At 45.2% G+C, this 21,679-nt stretch overlaps 1 protein-coding gene across 13 annotated transcripts in view; it reads right to left on the minus strand.

Moving 5' to 3' along the window:
- The window catches only part of ACTN1 (actinin alpha 1), a 90,694-nt gene that overhangs the window by 13,807 nt on the left and 55,208 nt on the right, over window positions 1-21,679 (minus strand). For 8 of the 13 annotated variants that reach the window (XM_086463199.1, XM_086463198.1, XM_086463197.1 and 5 more), the window contains exons 4-12: window positions 20,832-20,918; window positions 20,146-20,233; window positions 19,123-19,201; window positions 12,746-12,827; window positions 11,039-11,124; window positions 4,153-4,245; window positions 2,793-3,023; window positions 2,114-2,261; window positions 1,373-1,523 (exon numbers count right to left, since the gene is read on the minus strand). In XM_086463199.1, the coding sequence (XP_086319325.1) occupies window positions 1,373-1,523; window positions 2,114-2,261; window positions 2,793-3,023; window positions 4,153-4,245; window positions 11,039-11,124; window positions 12,746-12,827; window positions 19,123-19,201; window positions 20,146-20,233; window positions 20,832-20,918 (1,045 nt within the window). Of the gene's footprint in view, window positions 1-1,372; window positions 1,542-2,113; window positions 2,262-2,792; window positions 3,024-4,152; window positions 4,246-9,600; window positions 9,687-11,038; window positions 11,125-12,745; window positions 12,828-19,122; window positions 19,202-20,145; window positions 20,234-20,831; window positions 20,919-21,679 lie in introns of all 13 variants that reach the window. The other 5 variants (XM_086463193.1, XM_086463192.1, XM_086463188.1 and 2 more) reach the window with 2 other exon arrangements.

The raw sequence follows: 21,679 nt of genomic DNA on the forward strand, positions 1-21,679 counted from the left end.
CTGGACCACTACAGCTGGGGAGAGGAATGTGCTGTGCCCTCAAACATGCCTGGCATGAGCAGCCACAGTGGCTTCCTCCAGACCCTCTCTATCTCCCTGGCAGTGTATCTCTCGGGGAGAAAAAAGCACACCCACAGTTTTTCAGGGCATGGCCTCTTTGCTGAGATGGAAGATGGCTTTTGGAAGAATGGCAGAGCCTGCTGTTCTCACACTTTGGAAGGAATTACCTCTCCCCTCCAGCTTAGGGCCAGCCTTCCCTGTTGCTCTTAGAGCCGCAGCTGCTCTGGCTGGCATGTAGCATGTGCTTTGGAAGTGGCAGGTCAGCTAATGCTTGCTGACTAGCCAGCCTCAGTTTTAATCTTACTGACACAGAAGATTGCCTTGAACCCTCCTCCTGTTCCAAGGTCAATCCCCTAGTGGACAAGAGAGCAATTCTGTAAATCTGTGTTGTTAAAGGAGATAATGATCTTGATCCAATAATCCTGATTTTTATTTTTTAGAGAAAAACAAGTCTTTCAGCCCAAGATCTTAGGCCAGACACTAACTTGAGATAGGCCAGTATGATATATAAATATTTTTAAAATAGGAAAGAAAGTTAAAGCCAAGTTGTTCAGACTGTTTTTGCCAAGAAACATGCAGGGCTTCAAAACCTCTCTCCCTGTGCTGCAGAGGCCAGCTCTTTACCTGCCTGCCATCCCTAGCAATCAACCTCCCGCCCTGAGGAGACCCCATTTCTCCTGGTAACTCCCACCACTCGTCACTCCAGGAAAAGGAGTGGAGGTGACAGTTTCCAAGCAGAGGAAGCAGGGAGGGAGCTGTGCTGCTGTGGGAATGCCATGGAGCAAGTGCTGACCAGAGTCCATGTGGTGCAGTACTCCAAGGGCAAACGGCCCGGGGTGGCAGCAGAGGCCACGATCGGCTCAAGCATCAGCAGATTTTTTTCTGCCAGAGTAAGGAGGATTTTTTTGACAAAAGAGAGCAAATCGAGAGCCTGCTATCCTCTGCTGTTTCCTTCTGTTCCCAGAAAAGCATGACAGCATTACAACTCTGAAACCCTGCAGGCGCCAGTGGCAGGTCAGGCTCTTTAGGAAAGGGTCCACAGCAGCATAATGAGCTGGAAGAGGATGGAAACTTGGCTTGGGAATATAATTCTGCCACCCCCTCATCAGCACCCACGACTCATCCATTTTCTGGCCTGCTCTTCTGGTGCATCCGGATACTGGAGAGCAGTATCCTAGACACTGTTTGGAAACACTGGGACTTCCCAACATTTTTGCATGGGGATTGATTTATGGCTCTCCAGAGGGCAGAGGGCAAAGCTGATTAAGCCTCTCTGGCCCCAAGGATGGGATGTGTGCCGGGAGTGCCGTACTTCAGCTCTTGTGCAATAGCGGCAATCTGTTCCACACGGTCCTGGTGTGCAGCCAGGTCGCTCTCAAAGGCCTCGTGTTTCTTCAGCAGGGCTTTTATCTCCGAGAGGGTAGCAGTTTCGTAATCCTTCTGCTGCAGCATTGCTTCCTTACCTGGGGAGGGAGCCAAAGGACAGGACAATGAAGGGCAGGACCCAGCATCCCCAAAGCCAGCGCCCTGCCTCCGAGGCAGCCCCGGAGGCCCTCTAAAGGGCATCTGCCCCACTCCAGGCACCCTGCCCGAGGCTTGCCCTCATGTGGGCTGGCCTAGAGATGCACAGTCTTCACTTTCAAACCATGGAGTGCGAGTTTGCCATTAACAACAGAGAAGGGCACATAGTGCAGCTCAAGCCAGCGCTGTCTCAGTTTATACTGGACTCACCTCAGTATGTGCAAACTGGGCTATGCTGGTGCTGTAAATGCTAACTGTGGCATTTACCGTATGGTAACTTTTCCTCTGCTCTGTAGCTCTTTTCTATCCAAAGTTCCCACTTTGCAACAGTTAGGGAATGCTGATGTGGCTGTATGATGCAGCAGAACGGAGATCAAGCTGATTTTCATGCATTATTTTCTTATGAAATAAGACATGAACCTAGCATTCTTGAGAGGAAAATCTCATGGAAGGACCTATGCACGATCCTCTTCCTCACTACATAACAGACAGTACTATGTCAGGCAATAGGAAGCATGTAGGTCGGCATTACCATCTGTCCAGGACTCATGAATGGATGCCTTCTGCCGGAACTTCTCTGCCAGGTGATCCAGTCTCTCTAGCCTCCGGATCTCATTCAACAACCACTCCTCATAGCCCTTCTCAGCCTGCTCTAGGCCACCCCAGGCATTGTTTATATCCTAGAGAGCATGAGAAGAAAAGGCAGGTTAGAAGATGGGGAGGGAAGCTGTACATCAACATTAGTCTCCATAAGCTACATGGCTCCAGTTGGTTGGAGGGAGTGGATGTGGGCTTTTAATCTCACAGGGTTGTGCAGGCAGGTCAGGTAGATGAACTGTCAGACTTAGGATAAGCAGGACTAGCAGAGTCAGGATATACCTGTCTGCACGAGAGTCCCTCTCAAAACACTGTCCCACACAAAACTTCAACAAAATCCAACCATTTTTCAATTAGAAAAAATGAGAGGCACCCAGACATCTCCTCACAAAGGCATACAACTTGTGAAAAGCTTCAGAGTCTGGTTTAGATACAGCGAAGCAACGATCACTTGACCCTCTCTTGTTAGGCCTCACTGAACTACATTCTGTAGGGTTCCTACCACAGAATAGCTCACTCTAAAAGTGGGGCATGTTCTGCCCACTACTGGGCAGAAAAGGAGTCCCATTTTTTAGGCATGGTCGGGGTATATACGAGCAGTTACACCCACTCACCGAGACCATTTTCCCTTCTGAAGGCATAAAGGCTGGCCTGTTGCTGAGCCGCAGCTTGGTCTGCAAGGTGTTGAAATTGATCTCAAGTTGGCACTTCTCTTGGACCTTAGGGGGCTTGTGAAGGCGGCGGTAGTCCCGGAAGTCCTCCAGTTTCTGCTGCATGGCTTGCATGGTGTTCTCAGGGGCTCGATTCTCCAGCCAGGGAATGGTGCGGCGGATCCACTCCAGCAGCTGAAAAGAGCAATGACAAGCCTTGAACTAAAAATTGTGTTAAAACTACAGGGTTGCTCTGATCTCATTAGGGACTGTTTACTTTTGTATTTGCTGTCAGAAAGATTCTGTCACCAGCAGGGCTTGTAAAGAAAAGTTTGCCAGCTTTTTTGGAAGTACTTTTTTTAATGAGCAGCCCATTCCCTACCACACTAAGTAGTGCTGCTTGTGGCAGCACTGCCAATCCAACATGCTTAAGGCATAGCTTTCGCACAATCAGAACCAAATGTCCTCAGATTATGCTAAAGCCTTAGGGTTTTGCTGGACTGTTCATAAATAAAGGATGCTGTAAGTCTTATGTCCAGAAGGGTCTGACAGGAGAAATCAAGTTCTTGCCTCCAGTTACACTTTTTGCCACTCTAGCTTCCTTGAAGCCAGTGTTGCTCTTTGAATAGCCCTCCTTAGCAAACCTATCTGGGGAGCTGGCAAAATGCTAATGCGATGGGCAGTCTATGGTGTGAGTAGTGTACTGTGCTTTTCAGACCAGGCTGAAACCAGGCTCATGGGCTACGTTTGCCCTTCTGTTTTCCATCTTCCCCTCCCTACTTATCTTCCACAAACACACTCCAGTCCACATTTGGTCACTTCTGTAGTTTCACAGCTGTCAGTCTGTCAGCCTTCAGCCTTCTCAGTTAACCAATGCAGCCTCCAGCTTACACAGATTCTTTCGAATTATCAGCAAATGCATATTTATTTCCTCAATTACCTCTACCGTCCATTCTGTCTGATCCAATTCCTGACTTCTGCAGTATATCAGCATATGATTTGTATAAAAGCTGTTATGAAATTGTATAGTCCTGAGGAACGCAAGCGAAATCAGCTTGATTTTTCCTTTAATTTTAGCATTTCTGCAGCTGCTCTTAATAAACCGAGAAACTCAAAGCTGCTCAATGGAAGCTTTCTGTTTTAAACGAGATTGCTCTTGCCTTTAAGGTAAGTTCAATCTTTAATTTTTCTCAAGCTAGAAGGGGAAAAAATAATTTTGCAGGGAAACGTGGCCCTTGGGTTCCCCAAGATCAGTTATCAGAATTAAATGCAATTCCTTTCCACATACCACCACCCAGAAACCAACAGCACCATGGACACCTACATCACTGGCCAGTTTTTCGTAGTCTTCCATGAGCTGTTCATTTTCTTGGTTGACTGCCAGCACCTTGCAGATACGATTTGCTGCTGTCTCCGCCTGACAAAAAGAAGAAAAGCAGAAGAAGGGGAAAGCGTAAAAAAAAATAAAATAATATAAACCAAAGCTTGCAGCTTAGCTTCCTGCCACATACCTGTAGGTAACGTCTCCTACCCTTGGCTCTAGTAACCTGTCTGCACTTCAAAACAGCTGTCCTGATCTCTTCGCTGTCTATCCAATCTTCTACAATAATTTATTTTTCCCTTCTGAGGTGAATACATTCCTTCAGAGTTTTTCAGCTCTTCTGATCCCACCCTATGTGTTGTGAGACAACCACATTTCTATGCCTTTTCTGAAGCTGCTCCTACCAGAGGGCCCTGTTGTTTGCTTCCTATCAGAGGGACCCTGGCTGCCTCTTTAGAAAGACAAGGGGTTTCTGCCACCACCTCCCCTCCCCTCCCCAGCATTCAGAGTTGAAACACCAGTAACTGAGTGGTGTCAAGCTGAAGAGATTCTCTATATGCTTTCACCCTAGGAAAGAGCTACCTAAACAGAGTTAATCCACAAACTGGACTTTGGGAAATCCCTAAATTTGTTTGGAAGATAAAGTGGAAGATATTACACTAAATTCTGCCCAGCAGAGCTGTCTTCCAGCTTTCCCTGTATTTCTGGCACTCGTTACAGGGCCACCTCCTCCAGCATCTTACCACATGACACCTACCATGTATTCAGGGTCTTGTGAGCCACCTAACAGGAGGATTTTTTTCCCCTTTTCTGGGTAATATTTCTGCTTACTCTCCCAAAACAAGTCTCGCCAAAACAGAGCCTGTTGTTACTATTTAGAGGGGGTTTTTTTCCATTGTGGGACCAAAACCTTGTTCTCTGCAGGAAGCTGAAGATGTTGAAACATGAATTTGGAACAAAGTAAGGATCAGAAAAATCCCAGCTATGAACTCATGAGTAGTCCATCCGCCCTGGAGTGCCATGCATGTGCTTGGCATGGGGAATACACAGCAGGCTGATCCCTGCACAGCAGTTATCTGTGGATATGAGCTCCCTTTATCATTATCATAGCAGGTGCTATGCCACAAAGCCTTGAAGGATGTACCCCTTGTGATGGGTGGCCGGGGATTGCTCAGCACCCTCTTACCACAGTACAGCTATCACCCTGGTGCCTGGGGAAGGTGCTACAGCTACCCACAAGACCCCAATGGAGTAGTCCTCCTTACAGAGGCTAAGTGGAGATGAAGAGGAGAGGGTAGATGCCAACCCTACAACAGACTAATTGCGAATGCTGTGTCCTGTCTTAAAACTATGTGTGTGGCTGATTCCAAAAGAAGTTTTGCTGAGCTTATAGCTGGCAAGTTTCAACCATTTTCTATTTTTAGAAGGCCTTTTATTATCTGTTTATTCAATCTCCAAGGCCATTTGAGAAAAATCCTCTAATTTTTGCAGCAGATGCAAGGCAGCAAGAATAGCAATAAGTCATAGGCTATACAGTGATGTACGGATTGCTAAGGTCCCGGGGGATCTGGCAATCTTATTCATTTGTAAGAAGCTGTAAAAACATATATTCAGTCATCTGTCCCTTCACTAAAGTGGACCAGCTAGCAGATACACAGATATTAACTAATTTAAAACATATCAGAGGGACCTGTTCAGGAGAAAGAGCAATTTCACTTTTAAAAAATCTGCAAGAAGTGCAAACATTTAAGAAACCTTCTACTTTGATCTGTTTTTAACTAAAGCTTTCACTTTAATGAAGTGCTTTTTGATATCCAGAGAAAACTTTATAGACATAGGACCAAATAGTATGTCAAAAAGACATTGCCAGAGCCCTACCATGATGTGGCTAGGGACTGCAGGGAACTGGCGGTGCTGAATGTTTATCTCAATTGTCCCAGGAGAGGAGCTCCCTGGACACTCCTAACTTTCTTCTTTTTACACCCCAGGAGCTCACTGCAGCAGCAACCAGCTGTGCAGGAGGGACCGCATTTCAGAGAGGCATATTTAATGTATCCGATGATTGATTTCCTCCAGCTGCCCAAGTTTTTAAATATATGTGCGTATATATGCATATTGAACATCTGTCCAAAAACAAACATCCTCCGACTGTCAGCAATTACGACATTATTTGTATTATCCTAACAGCTGAAGTGTAGAGACTTTCTCTCCCCTACCAGTACTTCCTTCCCAATGGTTCTTGCCTACTCCAGACTGCTCTCTGCAAGTGTGCTGCTGCTGCAGCAGCAGGAAAGGCTCTGTGGCCACTACCACCATTAATGTCATCAGCAATGCGTTACACTAACTTGCTCTGAGCAAGGTAGGACCAAAGGATTTCAGTGCTTTCAGGTAACCTCCACAAACATCTCCCCCAGTGCTGCTAATGAGCTGATCTGTGGTGACGGCCACACTTTCAGGTAAAAGAATTGTGGCACAATAAGATGTTTACATGAGGCCAAGGCAGCTTCCCCTGCATCTTCATTAGTGGAGCAGAAAAAGCCATTTTGGCTTCCCCATGCTGCTAAAGGCTATGATACATTTAGGATGCTCACACTGGCTCCAAACAAGCCAGGATGCCCACAAGGCATGGAGCAGCACTGAGAAGATGCACTATCCTGGGGTCTGGAAGCTGCATACCTGTATTCCCAGAGAACCTGTATGAGCTGATCAGCTTCAGTGCAGCATCGTGCTGACACATTATACTATTTGCACTCAGAGACTGCTGAGAGGGCAAGCCCAGGGCATTCTGCTTGATACCACACTGCTGTATGATAAGCACGTGCTGTTTGGCGGACTCAAAATGGAAATCTAGATAGCCGAAGTAGCAGTAATTTCTCTGCCTTTTGTCTTTTCTGTACTTCTCAACCCTGACTTGGACTGCTTAGGATGGAAGTGGAGTTAGATGTCTGTATAGCTCATGGATCCAGGTCTCTTTGCTGAGAAGGATCATAAAGGAAGCCATTCCCACAGTGCACTACATAGTGAAGATGCCTGCCTGTTGCTGGTCTCTGGCTTCAGAGGACCACTCCAGAATACTGTATGACAAACACAATCTTTTAATAAAATAGTAAAACGTTAGAAGTTTTCACCCCAGAAATCAAGTTTACAAAATATTAAGCCAACCAGCAGTTGCATGCATTTAGTGTGAAAGTCAGAAGCAGTTAGAAAACAAGCAAACCAACCAAAGCAAGTATACCTACAAATATATATATATACATATATATATATAAAAACGGCATAAAGAAAAAGCAGCCATCTGCACACACATGTCAGGCTGGGGACCCTGTACCTTCAAAGGCTCAGTATAAGAGAGTGAAAGAAGCAGAAAGCAGCTCATGGGACTTCCCCTTCAGGACTGGTGGCAGTAATGAAAAATCTGAATGAAAAATGGAGTGATATCACAGTAAGTCACCTAACCATGCACAAGGCGGCAACACATTACAATCTGGGCTGGAACTTGTACTTGGTAATCACTTTGCATTTGCCTGGGGGTTTGAATCTGTGTCACTTAGCAGCTCCCTAATGTACAGCTAGGGCAGTTCCAAAAAGGAGCTGTGCCTCTCCTGCCAGGGCACAGTTGAGCTGCTGGCCCATCAGGACTGCTAAAAAATTAATAGACAATTAAATCTTTAATCTTCCCTGTAAGCCAGTTAGACTACATGGGATTGAAGCTTTAGTAACTAAGAAGCTCCATCTCTAGTTCCTGCCCCATCTACTTGGTTCAGGTCCTGAGGCAGTAAAACGTTGTTTTCAGTTATCCCAGGAGACCTAGCATCCACCTGAGCTGCTGATAAGAGCATCGGACCTGCCAAGCAGGTTTCCAAATTGTGGAATGGGTGCAGAGAGAAGAGGAAAGGATTGGTGAGGGGCATGGCTGCTCCTGCAGCAGGCCACAACCCTCCTGATATTGTGGTTTGCTGTTTCCTCATTCTGGAGTTCTTCAGGTTAAGCAGACAGCATGGAGCAGTCCCTCAGAGGCACCTGGCAAACCGCAGGCCTTATCACCAGGCTGGCATGAGTTCTGAGACCACGGTCTTCCTGGGCAAGTATCAGCTGGCTGGAGCTTGCAGCCTGATCTTAAGGGTTTTGAACTATTCACAAAGGAGGATCCTAGTGGAAAAGTCATGAGTACACAAATTATGACAAACAGGCAAGTCTACTGCACTGCTGTGGGACATATTCCCAGTTGCTTGGAAACAAGACAGTATCACATAATTCATATGAAACAGGGCAGAGAACAAAAAACTTGAACTGAAGAGCTGCTCCCTGGAACCTACTGCCTGCATTTGCCCTCTGAAAGCCAGCATCAGCATGGTATCTGCATCAACACTGTGACCATCAGCACTGCTTTGTACAAAAGAGATGGACTCTTCCTGGAGTCAAGTTAGCCCTCTAGCTGGGCAACTCAAGGACTGTGTCTCAAAGAGAAAAGGCCTAGTGAGAGAATGAAGTTGTGGCTGGGGGAAACGGGGAGATTTTGTATCTGTTCATAACATGAAGAATGCAGTCTTAAACTTTGGATTTTCTTGTTCCAAAGCCTACAACCTGAAATTAGCAGTGATCTTGCGGAAAAGCTGCAGCCCAGCCAGGCTATGGCATGGGAGGAAAGGATGGACCTTTTTCTTCTATTCAAAGGATTGCAGGGAAATTGCTCTTTTTGGAGGAAGTTTGCCCAAGGGTGAACTATGAATGTTTGGTTCCTCTGAGGACAAATGTCCCAATGACAAGCAAAGAGGCTTTGGAGAAAAGAGGAAGCAGAGGAAGAAGGACTGAAAGAAATGGGCAAAGCACAGGAAAGAGAAATAAAACATATAGGTGGTTTGGGAAACAGAGGAGAATGACCAGGGAGAATTCAAGGAATGGAGAAACATGTGAGTTCGGGAAAGATCAAGGCCTGGTAGGAATGGACTTTGTGGCTGGAGCACAAAAGTGCTACGTAACCAGTTCACAGATGGTTCAGCCTAGGAAAAGGCCACTGACCAGCTGGGGCTGAGTGTGGAAGGAAGGATGGCAGCTCAAGGAGGGCAGGCTGTGATTTCCTGGAGTAGGCTGTTTTGATTGTGGTACTTCTGGAGGCGCATCCCCTGGCCAGGATGATGCCCACTAGTCACTGAAAGAGTACTGACTCTGTCAGAGCCGACATTCATTCATCTTTTGATGCCAACTTTACCAAATGCTTTCTCCACCACTGGGGCGTGAAACTGGAGGGAAAGAGTAGCTCAAGTCTGAAAGGACATTTACGTCACTTCCCCAGCAAGATTACAGATGGCACATCCAAGCACATCGCTGGATGTATCGGGCTTCCCTGCAAATGCCCTGGGGTGGACAGGAGGGTCTGGCACGTTCCTCGGTGGAGAGGAGCGGTGGGCAGGACAGGGAGAGGGGAGGGGGTCATTAGCGGTAAAGTCTCACCTTCTGCGCCCCTGAGAAGGCGTGGTAGTAACATGAGACATAGGTCATTATGGCCTTCTCATCCGGCCTTAGCGTGCCTATAATATCTGTGCAGAGAAGGAAAAGAGGTTGAAAGGATAAAGTAAGAAGCAGCACATAGAATAAAACAAAACAGTCATGGGTGGCGTGAGAGAGGGGGAGAAAACTTCCCATCATGCATTGCAGGACAGGCCAAACAGATTTCCATGCGGAGAGCTGGGAATTCGGATCAGAAGGTGGCTAGCAGCGTTGGCTTGTGGCTCAAAGCGGCACCCCTCCCTCCCACCCCCCCAATCCAGGGGGATCCCCATCTGAGGATCCGGGCTCTGCACTTTCACAGCTGTGGACCAGGGGCCTGGCCCAAGGATGCAAACAGGCTGTTTGGAGGTCTGAACGCCCGTGCTCAAGGCCTTTCTGTACGCCGAGGAGCTAGAGATCAGAGCCTTCCTACGCAGTGCCCATCCTACACACTATCTGCTCTGCTGCAACATGCACTGCCTGTTCCTACAGCACTGAAGTACAGGCGGCTGCTTGGTTTTGGCAAGAGATGTTTACAAGGTTTCACCCACAAAATGTTTTCCTTAAGTGACTCCATTGCCAACAGGAAAATGGCTAAGCCAGACACAGCAAGGACTCAACTGCCTGATTTACAGCATGGTGGGTGAGAAAAGAGGAAAAAAAGAAACAAATGAACAAAACCAGGCATCTCAGTCATGATAAGCAATGCTCTGTTTGCAAAATCACCACAGACTTACTTGTTAGACATGCTTTGTAAGCCCCAGGTGAACTGGGACTGAATTTGTGGCACAACTTGAGAAAGCAGCAGGTTCAGACCTTGAAGCAAGGGTGCGGGAACCTGCAGCATACGTAAGGTAAAAAGATAAACCTTTGGGTATTCACTGAACCCTTCATAAAACCACTAAGTCAGCTCTGTTTCTCCACCTTTGAAAAAGAAAAAAAGTGAATAGGTATCAGCATGGTTTCCAGTGGGGGTAGGCTGCAGCATGCTGCTGAGCAGAGCATCCATCCACGTAGTGGTCTCCACCTTTGTGAGACCAAGCGTCCTAGCTCAGATTTCCCAGGAACAGGGGGTGCAGGTCCTCAGCCATCAGAGCAGCAATTCGGAAGGCAAAGGGAGAAGGCAGAGGTCCCCACTCCCTCAGACTTGTGTGAATGCCAAGGTGCTGGCATACGTAAGTGCCACGGGAAGTACCACTGACTACAGGGAAATGAGACTTCTAGCTCCCTTGCCCCATGTATTATGTCAGGGGCACCACTTTGAACCAACAGCCAACTCTACCAAGAACATAATAATAAAGATGCCCGTAGCTAGAGAGGAGAGAGAGAAAGAAAAAAAGGTTTGGACATTAGCAACGGCACCAGGTGTGCTCTGTGGAGGGAGCTTGGGATCCTGCGATACCTTCTGGGCTCCTGAGAAGGCGTGGTAGAAGCTAGAAACATAGGTCATGATGGCTTTCTCGTCAGGACGGGCAGTTCCAACAATGTCTGTCAAAAAAAACCTCACGTTAAGAGCATAATCAACTGATGGGAGGAAAGCAAAGGAGAGGGAGAACCACAACTGTCCTGGAGGCCTGCTGGGGTATATGCTTGCCATAGCAACTCCACAAGGCCTCCCAGCATTCCCCAGAAGATGTGTCTCTCAGAAGCCAGGAGCATCCTCCTGGTTACCCTCCCTCATGATAAAATTGCTTCCAGGGTCTGGCCAGGCTAATGCAGCCATATGTCAGCATGTCTTGTGTCACAGCACTTCCCCGTCCTGAGAACATTACTGTGAACGGTGGGTTGAATCAATCCGAACTGGCAGCAGGTTGACATGGCTTTTATAGACGTATTATACTGCAACTCCTCCATGCAGTTCTTCAGGAAAGATCCTTTCTCCCTTCCTTTCCATGCCCCGTTCTCCATTTTAACACAATGATGGCTTGAATTTCAAAAGGCCCTTTCATTAGTTTCAGGGGAAACTTAACACCTCCAGAGATCAGAATTAATGGTGTGGAGGAATGCATGTTAGCTTGCCTCCGTGAGGAGGAGAGTGATCAGGAAAGAGCAATGGGAGCTCCTGCAGGGAGCCCTCTTCATCACTGCTAGCTTAGCTGAGATCTGAAGCTAGATCCACTTATTTTGGAGGTGACTTTATTTGCTACAGAATGGCAGGAAGCACTTGAATCTACTCCAGAAACCTCATGATTTTTTTGTGACCTCAGCATGATGAATGCAGGGAAAGCAAGACTCATCTCTGGGGATGGGAAATACTACCTAAGAATATGAACATCCTACATGTCATCCAAACACAGGTTTACAGGTTCAGCTCTCCTTTCCCCCTTGTTCTTCTCACTCCCTTATTTAACAAAAGCCTTTAACTGCTGCTCCTGTCCAAACCAAGCCTGAAATACAGCTTCTACCATTGAAACCAGCTGGCCTCAGGCAAACAGCCAACAACCAGTGAACTATTTCAGGCTGTTATTTGTACTCCAGAGTTACAGTCTTCGAAGTCTGTTGCCAAGCTGGTCCTGACAAGGCTCTGAAAAGTAATCCTTGCTGTCCCAGTGGCCTCTGGGAAGCAGTCACAGTCAGTAGCAAAAGCACCTCTGAACAACATGGATCTCTGCCTTGGTCTCCAGACCCAGTCAGAGAGAGACCTTCATGCCCAACACTTCTGAGTAGTCAAGAAGAAGCAGTTGATCATACTAATATGCCCCCAAAAGGAAGATTGGCAGCAATGTCAGAAAGAGCCCAGAAAAAAAAATCTGGAGCAAAAGGAACACAGTCCTACACCATACTTCAACTCAGTGTTAAGCTCAGTTCTTGAAAGTGAACACTTCAGTCAGCAGCAGATATAGCCAGGCATTACTCATCTCTGCCTAGTGTGTCAATCCCAGGTTAAGATCTCCACACCAGACTCAGAAGACTGAGGGGCACAGGAGGAAGAGAAAAATAGAGCATGTGATTCATTATTCCATTGTAACTTCTTCCCTATACATTTAGTATGTGGTAATGGAGGAAGCATTCAACGGTTACTGAATTCTTGTGCGATACAAGTCCACCTAGAAGAAGTGGGAAATTTCTTGAGAAAAAGTAAGTTAAAAGCCACTGGGTTCTACTTTACCTTCTGCATCCAGCATCTTGGGAATATCCAGATACTTCTCAGCCACATCAAAAGCTGTGTTTAGATTAGTGAGAGGATCATCCTGGGAAAGAAACAGAGCCAGAGCATCAGCATCAACTTGTAACAACATACACAGCATTTCTCTCAAAACAGAGCTATTGTGCTTGGTTTGTTTCAGGTAACTGTGCTGTCCAGACAAAATTACGTGTGAATCCATGATAGCAGGATGAAACAATCAGCTTCCTTTTGAAAGCAGAGCCTGGAGACTCATGATATGATAATTAACATATAATCTATGCACTTGCAACAGGAAGGACTGTTGCAGTCATTCATTTTGTCTTGAACCTAGTTTAAAGTAAAATTAGCTTCACATCACACTGCTAATAAATGGCCGTATCTCACATTTACATCTCATGCTTATACTAGGTTTGCAACTTCCATTTTAAAGAACTGCAGAGCAATGTGTCTGTTAGAACATCTGAGCAATACTAAAATAGTAACAACATCTGCAAGGGGTGCTGTCCATAGCTAGTGTACAGTTTGTTGAACACCAGTTGAGTAGGAGGAAGAGAAATATTTTAACAAATCTCTACAAAATAAATACATATAAAAATATCCATTTTGTCTGAGTATTGCTTTTCCTCCTAGGCACTGCACAGGACTTGTCATTTCCTTAGCACATTTCTATTCCTCTATACATAAACCTGCTGCTGTGGCAGGATGCACTTCAGATACAAACATCAATACACAGTAATCAAATCCTAAACAAAGTTAAATGTGACTTATTACATCATGAGTCATATGACAAAGGTATCTAGATTTTAAAGAGCCACACAAGAGAGTATGAAATGCAGATGTCACTAGAAATGAAAGACCTCTGGCAAACTGTTTCCAGCATTCAAACATAGTGATCAGCAACAAGACACCTACCAACCTGTATGAGACCCTCATACAAGCCTGATTCCTGTATTCCTGTGTATCCATGATATTTAGTTATTCTGAAGGATCAATGCACTTCATGGATGACAAATGACATTTGCACTATCAGTTTCTACTGTTGAGACAAGTGGCTTCTGCTGGAGCAAAGGTTGTGCATAAACTGCTAGTATTTAGTTGCCTTGTTTGCTAAGTGCCTTTTGGGAGAGAGGAAGGATGGGGTAGTACTTCCCATATTGTCATTCGTGCCACTCACACTGAGACCCACCTTAAAAATTAGGAAATAAGGAGTACAGTTATTTCACCTCCTTGCTAGAGTTGCATCCATGTTCTGTTTCTTTTCTATTTGAGATCATGTGCCTTTGTTTATTGCATTGACTTGAAAGATTAAGCTGTGCCTGAACTCTAATCAACAGGCAGTTTCCTTTGAACCCACCCAAAATGAAAGATGAAGCCAGGCAGGCTTGGGCAGACAGGGTATGGGCATGCAGAAAAGTTCCTTTATGGCACTGGTCATTATGTAGCCCCTTGGACTGCAGCCTTCACAAAACTAGGAAGCTGAGCTATTCTGAAAAGCAGTTTCCTGCAGCATTTCCCTAGGATATAATGCATGTATTAGGCTGGCATCTCATATCAGCACCATATTCCTTTGGGTGAATGTCTCCAGTAGACTGCAATGTTTCACCCACAAAAGTAAATCACACACAGAGGCCATCAAAACAGACACGACCAGTGATCTGTATTTAGTCCACTGGGACAAGTCAATATTAAGCAAGGAAATGTTGCACGGGCATGCTGTGATGAAACGAGCAGCTGTCACACACGGTAACAGGCCTGCATCTCAGTGTCAAATAGTACTTTCTCCCCCCAAATAATACACTTTCAGTGATGACCACATCAGATACAGATATCTATATCCAGCTCTTCAGAGTTAGCAGCAGTGCAGGCAGGGGATTTTTACTATCCTCCAGCCACAAGGAACCACCCTATGCCATGGAATTAGAGGCTGATACCATTTCAACTTCAACCTACTTGTCTCCTGTGCCTGCTGTGGAGAAACCTCTATGAGCCCAAAGTGTCACCAAAAGCCTTATCTGATCTGAGGAGGTGAAACTAGCTGGTGTATAACACACCTTGTTCACTACGTGTAGGCAGGGCCTTAGCTCCATTTAGGAAGGAAAAGTAATAGCCCTTCTCTCACTCAAGTGCAGGAGCATCCAGAAATGCAAAGTGGCAGCTCCCTTGCCAGTTTTCCCCTAGTTCATATGCCATTTTCTGCTTCTGTAGAAATGCCACCACTGCAAATTGCAGCCTATGATGACCATGACCACCATGGCATTGCTAATGCCCTGACATAGTGTTTAGTATTAATACAGACCCTTCCTCAGCACAGACCTGTCTGAATGAGCTGCCTGAAGATCTGTCAGTCTCTCCTGGAAGAAAGGGAGGAGCAAACTCACTGCAGATAGCTTTCCTATCACTTTGCGAGTAACAACACCAGCAGCAATGTTGCCAAAGGTTAAAAAGAAATTTTAAGCTGGAAGTTGGGAGAGGTTTCCTGATGGGAAAATTTAGTGGGCTTGGGCACTCCCAAAGGAAGGGCTGGAAGTCTTAACATGCAGGAAACTCGAGACTCACCTAGATGAAGCCAGCAGACTTCCACTTACTATGTAAGATAGATGTGCGATTACATAGTCTCTTGGTGAATGAAGCTAAAGGTAGTGCTACTGAAAGCAACCTACCTAAGTGCAAGACTAGCTCTGAGATGAGCAGAGCTAAACCTAGGCAAGACTCTGTTCCCTGTGGGAAAAGCTTCACCCCTAATCACAAAGGTGATGCTTCTGTGTGCAAGAGGTAGGCTTTCCCTGGGGGCTTGTCCAAGACTACAAAAGGGTCTCAAGCCCGATGAAATTCCTCCAAACTCCAACACTTTCAGTTCCATCCATCATACACCAACTAATCATTACTTCAAATCACGTTTCAGTGGACCCCCATGAAAAAGGACCTAGTTGGAAAGACTGGCCTGGCAGCTCCAAGCCTCGCAGTGCAGCCCTGCAGCACCATGGCAGCAAGCACACTTTAGGGACCCAAAGGCAGCAGAGAAAACAAAAGCCAAGTCACCTGTCCCCTGACTCCTTCCACAGCTGAAAAACACACCCCATAGAAGCACTGACCCAGATAAGGTTCTGCAGAAGTGCCTCGGTTCCCACTCTGCTTATGTGAACATAGAAATGGCAGACACATGAAGAGAAGCAGTAACTTGCCAGGCTCTAGCTGGGCCAACCACGAGGAAAGCTATGGTTTTACCATGGAGAGATTATGTTGTTTTAACAGTGGCAGACAGCAAACCTGCCCTAAACAGATGCCCACCTGGCATGTTCTCTGCTTTTGCTGACTAAAGACTACTGCGGCTCCTCTTCTTTCACCACAATCCTAACTCACATGGGGAGTCTTCTCTCCTCCAGATAGTTCCAAGTCCTCACAGCACAAGGTTGCCATGGCAATTATTGCAATGTGACATAAAAAAAAAAAATCTTCTATTAACTAGCAATCAGGAAAGGAGATAGAGGGGGAGTAAAATCAAGAGGGAACAAGCACTTACTATATCTGTCAGAGCTGAAGACACTAGGAAAGAAATCCAATTGGTACAACTCATGATTTCAGGAATATCTGTAATAAATGCATCCAACATGCCAGTACACAGACCACACTTCTATATGGATTGTGGTATATAAGGGGGTGTCTGAGCCATCAGTCAACCATTGTACTTGATAAAAAGATCTTAGATTTGGCTCACAGTCGAGCAACAGTTGGGGGTAAAAGGAGTAAGGGAAACCCCATCTTCTGCATATCCCTCACATGCAGACCATAAGCCGAATCTCAAGATCTTACCTAACATGAACTGAACAGTAACAGGCAGACTTGCACTGAACAGAAGTCATCTAACCAGGTAAGTAGCTGTGGTGTCAGGGAATCACTGACGCCAAGCTGTGTGGACTTGCACCTTTTATTTTGAGGTCTGGACTATATGAGCAACTTCAGCTATGCAGTGCATGTAGGCAGAAAAGAACTGGGCTTGCTCCACTGATATAGCTAGCCTAGGAGAAATAGCTAGGAACATAAACTCAATGCAAAACTGTGCTGACAAAAGAAGTTGCTAACTTTTGTGAAGAAGACATGCAGCTACACTGGCTACCTTTTGCTAGCATATACTGCCATACTATAGTATGCTGTAGCACAGACACAGCCTCTGTGAAGGGGCAGAAAACACTAAAACTGCCCATGAATGCTGCCTAAACAGGAGGTAAAATGCAGACCTCTTGGCAGCTTGCACTATACGTTTGTGTGTACATGCATGCATGTGTGTACACAGAAACACACACGTTGCCAAAGGCACACACAACTGCAATGCCATCAGTCACTCCCTAGAGCTGGAAGAGATGTGGAGGTGGACCTCTACTTTACTATCCACTGTGACAGCTGCTTCTCAGCAGCTTTCTCATGTCTTTCTGTGCAAGTTAAGTCCCCTGCAGTGCCAGGGATGATTCAAAATGTTAAGGTTGGTTTGTTCATTTTTGAGGGAAGGGGAGAGGGGAAGTAAGCTCCCATGAGAAAGGCAAGAAATCAGCTGAATTGAGCCAAAGGGAGGAGAAAGAAGTGATAAAAGAGGAAACAAGTGACAGAACTAGTCCAGGCAAATACTGTGTTTAGGAAGGTGCCATGTTTATACAAATGAGTTTCAAAGATCTAGTGTAAAAAAGGCAACTTCCCTTCAGCACACATCAACTGCCAGAGCTAAAGGCTGGGCTCTGAGCTAAGTTTTTCCCAGCTATTTGCTCAAGATTTCAGCTGTGGTAGAGTTCTCAAATACACATTTAATCTCATGTATTTAGAGTAATTGAGGCAGAACAACAATAAAAATGATACAGAAAGACTCAGAAGACTGTAGGGGGGCAGAGAGAGCCTGACAATGATGGGATCAAATGCAGGTGGAGAACAAAAGATGCCAGTTCTCTCTAACCTTACTCCAAGGAGGACAAATCCCTTCCCATCTATATTGCTTTTGGCTAGGACAACCACCCTCTCTTTCACCTTAAAAAGCCTGCAGGCAACATGACCAAATAACTTTCCCTCACTTCTCTCCATTTGCTTGGGTTTGGCTTAGGGCTTTGTTGATAATGAAGAGTCTGTACCATTTACCCAGCTGGGCTTGTCAGACGCACAGTGCTTAGCTGCTTTTATTTTCCCAAGATTAAACACTGAAAATGTAGCTCTAATAATTCCTTTTTTTATTGCTGCTGTTTATGTAAACAGGTACAGTCTCTCCCCACTGCTTATTCATCATGTGCTGACTCCAGGCCCTAAAACTGATCAGATAATATAACTGATTGCTCTGCAAGACAGTAAAGATCTAAAAGGTTACTGAAAAACAGATCAGGCATTGTACAATTCATTGCCTCAAGGACGCAGCTAATTTGATTAACTAATTTACATATTGTCTATTTGCATAGTGATCCAAGAGCCCAGGTCTGTTAGTGATGGGCTTCTATGTTTATTTCCCTAGCTAACATCAAGCACGCATGCACTTTATAACACTCAGCCTCTGAGATCAGACAGTCAAAGTTTTTGTGTATTAGCCCCACTAACAACACATGAATTGTGCTCTTGATGACATTTCAGTCCACATGTGCACAGATATAGTGAAATTGGATCTCAACAGACTGCAGGAATGCCAGTAGAATGAGAACCCAGCTTGGTCTTCCATTGCCCTGCTGGGTCAAAACACTGCCGGCAGCACAAACCACTGAATGCTTATTCTCATCGTCCACTTCACAATCTTGTCTCTAATACATACAGGAAGCAAACTTTGGAGCAGCTAGGTATCATGTTACCAGTGCCAATTCTTGAAAGTAAAATTCAGTGTTATACCAAATGCTTTTCTTGCACCTGATACCTACACGCTAGGAGAAGCCAGTATTGCAGATGGCTCACTGCTAAGTTGGAAACTTGTGACAAGTGTCCAGTGAGGGCAGACAGACCCTCAATGAGCTTTCGCACTTGAACACCAGATAACTGGTTTATATCCAACTCTCCACAGAAATGTTAAGTCTGATTTGACTTGCTAGTCTGTGACGTTAGCACAGAACTAGTGTCACACTTGGTGTTACTGAATTTGCCAGCTTTTGCTCATCAGCTGGGATTGGGACACGTGTGTCTCATATAAGGCAGTCTGAAAGCAGGGAAAGTCAAGCAGGAAGCTCATTAAGTTCACGCTTCACTAAGAAGCCTGAATGTACTGATTCATCCCTCCTTCCTTCCCCCCAATCTGGCAACTGCCAGCGTGTGCTGAAGTTCTCCAATTATGTTTATCAAGCTAATTCTTCTTTCTCTTTACTTCCAAGGAGCCAAGCATCTGGTCTGACAAACAAATTGTGTTGTACCTTTCGTAGCTTCCCGTAGTCGATGAGCTCTGGACGGTGTCTATGAATTAAAGCGCAGAAACCAAGGCCGTCCTTCCAACTACGAGAGACAGAAGAGAGCACAATGAACAGTGCTCAGCCAGGGAGAGACACAGTGACGGGCATGAGCATGAGGGAAGGCATCAAAACAGCAGAACAACTAATTCTGGTTTAGTTTCTATCTAACAGTGCTTCTGTGAGTGCTGGGAAGGAGGCATGTCTTGCACCTGCATGAGACTGCAATAAAGACTCCTCTCAATCCCTACAAAAACCCACTGTGATTAGGAATTGCGCTTTGTATTGCCACCCCCTTTTTGCCAGTTCTCTGTGCTGAACAATCTGTGCATGTCCTCTGGAGCGTGCAAGGACAAGTGTAGAGCTCAGGGTTGAAAAAACGTATAGATATAAGCCCTAAAGCAGGAACAAGTCATGTCTTAGGGAAAGGGCAGATGCCCATAGCTAGCTCTGCTATAGTACTGTCCGGTGTAGACAGCACTTAAATTCTCAAAAAAGTGCTTTACACTTATATGGTTCATACAGCTCTCCAAGACACGCTAGAAAAAACACTATTACGCAGAATCTTCACTGGAACATCTGCCAAATTTGGAAATACTAAGAGCAGAGCAAGAAAACCCCTTATCCCTTCCCAACTCTGCCATACTACAAAGTTTCTGGTGCAGGCCTTATTTCATGGCTCCTAAAGTGTTCTGAGTTTTCACAGAGCAAAAGCTGTCTTGCTTAGCCCTACGCTGCTCTCAGAGGACTTACTGCTCTGAAGGACTTTACAATTGCAACCAGAATGAGGAATTGGAATGTAGGTACTTGGATCATCTTACAACCTTTGCCTTTATTTTCCTAGGTGTCTCTCTGGACTACATTGTTACTGTGTAACGTGCATCTGCATTGCCTCAGGAGGTCTGTTACAGCACAGTACAGTGTTGGATATACCAAGAAACATATGAAAATAACACAGGTTGTAAAGCTAAGTTCTTGTCTGTAACTCACCTGATATGGAAGTTCTGGATGTTTACATTTTTGTAGGGGGCTGTCTTCCTCTGACACCATAACAAAAGTCCTTCTTTAGCAGACGTCTCTAGAGAAAGAAATTAACTGATTTTCTTAGAAAGCAAGTGTCTCTGGAGCATATGCTAGAAAAACATGACCAACTCCTCTTTGGTAGACAATGCACTGAATTGTGCTTTGTTTAATTTCACTTGTCAGATAATTCCTTGTCTGGAGGAGTCTACTGGGATAGTTTTGTGACTATTATTTTCTTACTGAGGTTCTGTAATAAGGAGATCGCTTGTCAGGATTATTAAGGAGAGTTTTGTAGGACTTGTAAGACAGAGGTCCATTTTTAGTGCTAGTTCTTGAATCAGCCTGCAAGAAATGCAATATCAAAGTTTTGCTTAGCCACCCTTTTGAGCTGCTCTTAAAATCTCCTACAAGAAGAGGATGTGAAAAACCACAGGTTTTTTCAGAATATTTTCAGGGTTTTTTCAGCATTTTCTCAGTATACCTGAACCTGGCCAGAAATGTCAGTGAGATGACAGGGCAACTTGGGAAGGGCAGCTCCCTAGGATCTTCCAGTGACTCACCTGAGAGCACATTCTGGGGCTTTTAAGTGGCAAAGCCATTTGTTACCCCAGTTGTTCATTGTTGAGCAGTGGCTGGAAAGAATTAAGATTTACCTTCAACTGAGATATCCTGAATGGCAAAACGAAGGATGATGGTCCAGATCATTCCAAGAGTCATTTTAACGTTGCCATCCACAATTTCTATGGAAAAAAAAAAGAAGGGGGTAGAAAAAGAAGAAATAGAAGGCATCAAGTTGCAACTGCAAACCCTAGTAAAACAGGAGCATCAAGGAGCATTTCTTTTTGCAGATGGGAGAACTGGAATTTCAGATGAAAACTGTTCTTCCCTGCCTCCCCAGATGCTCTGCTGGTACAGGACAGTCTTGCCCAGTAGTACTCAGTAATCAGACTGGTTCTCTTGCAATATAATACTGAGCGTAAAACAGACACAGATGATCCAAAAAAACAGAAATAAAAGGACCAACTGACATCAGTGTTAAATCCCCACAAGGGCCTAAAAACACCCTGTTCAGGTTTAATTCCAATTACTTATAAGCCATATAAGCCAAACTGGGAAAAAGAAAGGCCTTCCTCTCTCACTCTGATATGTCTACTCCAAGTCACCTATATAACTGCCTCAGTGTAATTATACAAGAAGAACCAGTGAGACTTCCCAGTACAGGTGAGCTCTGACAGCTGGTTTTCTTGTGTGAATAAGACACCATCAAAAAAACCAAGAAACATCAACATTTTAATTTCAAACAAGCCTAAATACTTGTTGTTTCAAACAAGCCTAAATACGCCAGACTGCCTATATAGGACTTATATGACTGAAAGAATTGCCAAAAGACATAACAGAGCATTCCTCAAAGTACATGCATCCTGCTTGAAGAGGAAGCAAAGACTCACACTGACCAGCCTGAGCAGACCGTAACATCAACTAAGATGTCAAGCAGATTGTG

The sequence above is a fragment of the Leptosomus discolor genome, chromosome 3 (genome assembly GCF_034619465.1).
Source record: "Leptosomus discolor isolate bLepDis1 chromosome 3, bLepDis1.hap2, whole genome shotgun sequence".
Classification (NCBI taxonomy): Eukaryota; Metazoa; Chordata; class Aves; order Leptosomiformes; family Leptosomidae; genus Leptosomus; species Leptosomus discolor.